This window comes from Ipomoea triloba, chromosome 13 (assembly GCF_003576645.1).
Source record: "Ipomoea triloba cultivar NCNSP0323 chromosome 13, ASM357664v1".
Taxonomy (NCBI): domain Eukaryota; kingdom Viridiplantae; phylum Streptophyta; class Magnoliopsida; order Solanales; family Convolvulaceae; genus Ipomoea; species Ipomoea triloba.
The window spans coordinates 14,945,237-14,948,700 of NC_044928.1; the positions used below are offsets into that span (position 1 = coordinate 14,945,237).

At 42.7% G+C, this 3,464-nt stretch overlaps 1 protein-coding gene across 1 annotated transcript; it reads left to right on the plus strand.

Annotated features, from left to right (window-relative positions):
• The first annotated feature begins 2,605 nt into the window (after positions 1 to 2,605).
• Positions 2,606 to 3,139, plus strand: LOC116001241. The gene has a single exon (XM_031241130.1). The coding sequence runs from the start codon at positions 2,606 to 2,608 to the stop codon at positions 3,137 to 3,139; it is 534 nt and encodes a 177-aa protein (XP_031096990.1).
• Positions 3,140 to 3,464: the final 325 nt, after the last annotated feature.

A 3,464-nucleotide genomic window follows, 5' to 3' on the forward strand; every position in this document is an offset into this window, starting at 1 on the left:
GGGAGGATAAGGTGAGGCTGCGAAGCAAGTGGAAGCAAGAGACTTTCAGCGTTGTGGAGACCGAAGGCAAAAATGGAGTTGGTCACGGTTGACAATGGATACTTCCTGGTAAAGTTTGCATCAGTGGATGACTATGAATTTGCAAAGTTCCGATCATTACCTCATAGTCAAGGAATGGGTGCCGAACTTCGATCCATTTAAAGAAAAACCTGAGAGCATGATTGTGTGGAACAGGTTCCCATGTCTACCAGCGGAATATTTCGATTATAGATTTCTAATGCGAGTGGGAGGGAAAGTTGGTAGGCCGATCAATATAGTCACCGCAACAAGTTTAGTTGCAAGGGTGTGCGTTGAGGTTGACATCACAAAGACCTTGCTTGCCAAATTCACGTTGAGGAACAGGGTCCGACTGATAGTGTATGAAGGTCTCCATCTCATCTGTTTCAAGTGCGGGTTGCAATTTGAGCTGAACGCCGATGGAGAAAGTTGGCCGGAAAACAACTCCGGTGCCAGTAACGGTCACAAAGGAGGTTGGAAATGGAAAGAAACATCTACCTACGGTAAATACCTTAATTATGCCAGAAGTCACAGACGATTATGGTGCATGGATGATAGCAACGAAACCCAAAAGGAACTATTCCAAGAATCAAGGAAACAGAAATCAAGGGGAGAAGGATCATGGAAGGAAAGATCAGCGTGAAACCAAAAAGGGAAGATCTACGAGTGCACAAACTGGGTCAAGATCTACAAATTTTTCCGAGCCTTTGAATGATGAAGGAGCAGACAACGGAGGAATTACCAAGTGCACAACCCGTGAATGAGAAACAAGCCCAGGGAACAAAGAGACCAGGCCCATCGAAGGGAAAAAGACCGTCCACCCCAAGTGTCTGAGAAACAAATCATGGGAAATAATAATCATGGGTTACACAAGAAACAAACTGAAGTTGGGAGACTGACATTGCGGTTTTGCGTAGGGTTGGAGTGTCAAAAGATATTTATGTTAAAATGGAAGGTCAATGACTTCCCGAGTGTCGGTCTCGAAGGAGGGACGTGGAGGTGTGTCAAACATTCGGGAGTTTACTAGATAGATTCATGCATAAGATTTGAGTGTGGTGAAGGGTGGAATTGCTAGTGAGAGTGAAGTTCATTGGTTGGTTTGAGTGCAAGAGAGTAGTAAAGTAAAAGTGATTTTGGGAAATATGTAAAAGGGGTAGGGATTGGATAGTGTTCATGAATATTGCATAGTGAGAGTCTAAGGTCAAGGATTAGGATTGCTAGGATATGGTCTATTCAAGAGTGTGTTATCTTAGTCCTTTTCCACCTTGTGTACTAAGGCTTCTTTGACTTAGGAGTGCCTACAAGCATCCAAAGTTCTAAGAGACATTTTATCAAACACTTTAGCTACACACCATCCTACTATTCTTAAGAAGTCCATAGGAACTTTGATTGTGTAAAGCTTCAAATCCTAACTCTAATCAAAGACATGAAAGAGTCAAGAGCTCAATCTCTCATCTAGATTGGCCAAATCCAAACAAGATCCAAACAAAACAACAATCAAAAGACAAGAATAGATAATCCATCAACACAAACTCATAGATCCAAGATATAGAAATAAGATCATCACAAGAGCAATATTCAATCACACAATCCAAATCCCTAGACTAAATTAGCTACTCATGATATGAAATGAAAGTAAGAGCTAATTCAATCCAAGAACAAGACAACTAAGATTAAAGAAATGTAATAGAGATCACCTAGAGAGAAGAAGATCTTCAATCCAAGCTTGTTGTCTTCTACAATGGAGATTGATCTACTCTAAAAACTAAGAAAAATGGAGAAAGCTCTCCAAAGAAAAATGAAGACTAAAAATCTGGAAAATCCTCCTCTGAAAATTCATCAAAGGGGTATAAATAGTCTCCGAAATGACAACCCTAGAGAAATTTCGCGCATCACGCCTCCACGCCTCTCACACGCGTGTGAGCGTGCGTNTCCTCCGGGGCTCCGCTTTTGCCTGGTTTGCTCTTTTAGCTCATCTTTTGGTCCTATATGCTCCCGGGGCTCCTGTTTTGCTTCTTTTAAGCTAAAAATAACTTTTGTGCACCAGTTAGTAATTTTCAAGCATTTATGCACATAATTTACCAAATAAGGATGCTATAGACGCAACAAAACACCCTAAAATGTGCCTGAAATAAGGGTATCTCGGAGTCTTATTAGAGACAAGCAGTAGGAAAACCCCATGCACGAAGGCCCCGGAGACACAAGCTAACCAAGCTGGAGCTGCTAGTGAGCATACCTTAGTTATCGGGGACAAAAATTGTTCTAAGTCAGTTCAAGTTTTCGATTTAGATAGTGGGGTTGATACTGAATGCATGGCAGGCACGAAATTTTTCCCCGAGCATCAAGGCGATCCTCCAGAAGAGGGGCATCTGGATGACCTGGAACAGTTGAGTTCGTTTGCTAACGGGGACGGCCTGGAGGCCTCTGGCGCTGCTGCCATGGAGTTGGAGTTGTGAGTTTCTATTTTTTTTTAGTGTCTTCATGCCCTTTTTGTTTATGGGTTTCTGGTTTTGTTTTTTTGGTTCTTTGTTTTTGTGTTTGTTTTCCCATGAAGGTTATAACTTGGAATTGTCAAGGAGCAGTGTCTAAGGGCTTCCTTAGAGCTGCTAAATGGATTGTTAGTAAGCACCATCCCAATATCTTCTGCCTTTTGGGAACGAAGACTTCGGGTGCCAATGCGGATAACGTTTGCATCAAGCTTGGTTTTGAGAAATGGGCGAGAGTTGAGACTCTTGGGTATAGTGGGGGAATTTGGATTCTGTGGTCTGATGTTTTGCAGGTTGATGTTCTCAACTCTCACCCTCAGTTCAAGCACATGGCATTTAAAGAGCCTTCAGGTAAAATGTGGAACTTCTTAGTGGTCTATGACAGTCCCTCGCTTCATCTCTGGCGGCAGCTTTGGAGCTCCTTAAGCAGAACTAAGGTTCGGGTTAACCATCATTGGCTCATTGCAGGGGATTTCAATGCAATTGTTAGTAATGAGGAGCCTTCGAACCCCTGCAATCCGGGAAGCCATAGGAACGGGGATTTCAAGAATTGGATTTTTAATGAAGCTTTGGTTGACCTGGGGTTTTCGGGTTAGAAATTCACTTGGAGGAGGGGGATGGAGGAAGAAACTTTTAAGGGAGCTAGGCTTGACCGCGCTCTTTGCTCTATGGACTGGATGGATCAAATGCGGGATACGAAAGTGTCTCATCTCACGACCATCGGTTTGGATCATTGTCCAGTTCTCATTGATGTTGATACCAAAGGAAAAAAAGGTCAGACCAAATTCATGTTTCAGGGAGCTTGGACTAGTCACCACTCGTTTCTTGATTTAGTCAGGGACTATTGGAACATTAATGATACTATTTGGAATAACAAAGACCTCATGGCTACTAAGTTCAAGGAGTGGAACCGCAACGTCT

What these genes read in the sequence shown, in the direction of transcription:
- LOC116001241 (XM_031241130.1), top strand. Translation starts at nt 2,606, where the DNA reads ATGAAGGTTATAACTTGGAATTGTCAAGGAGCAGTGTCTAAGGGCTTC.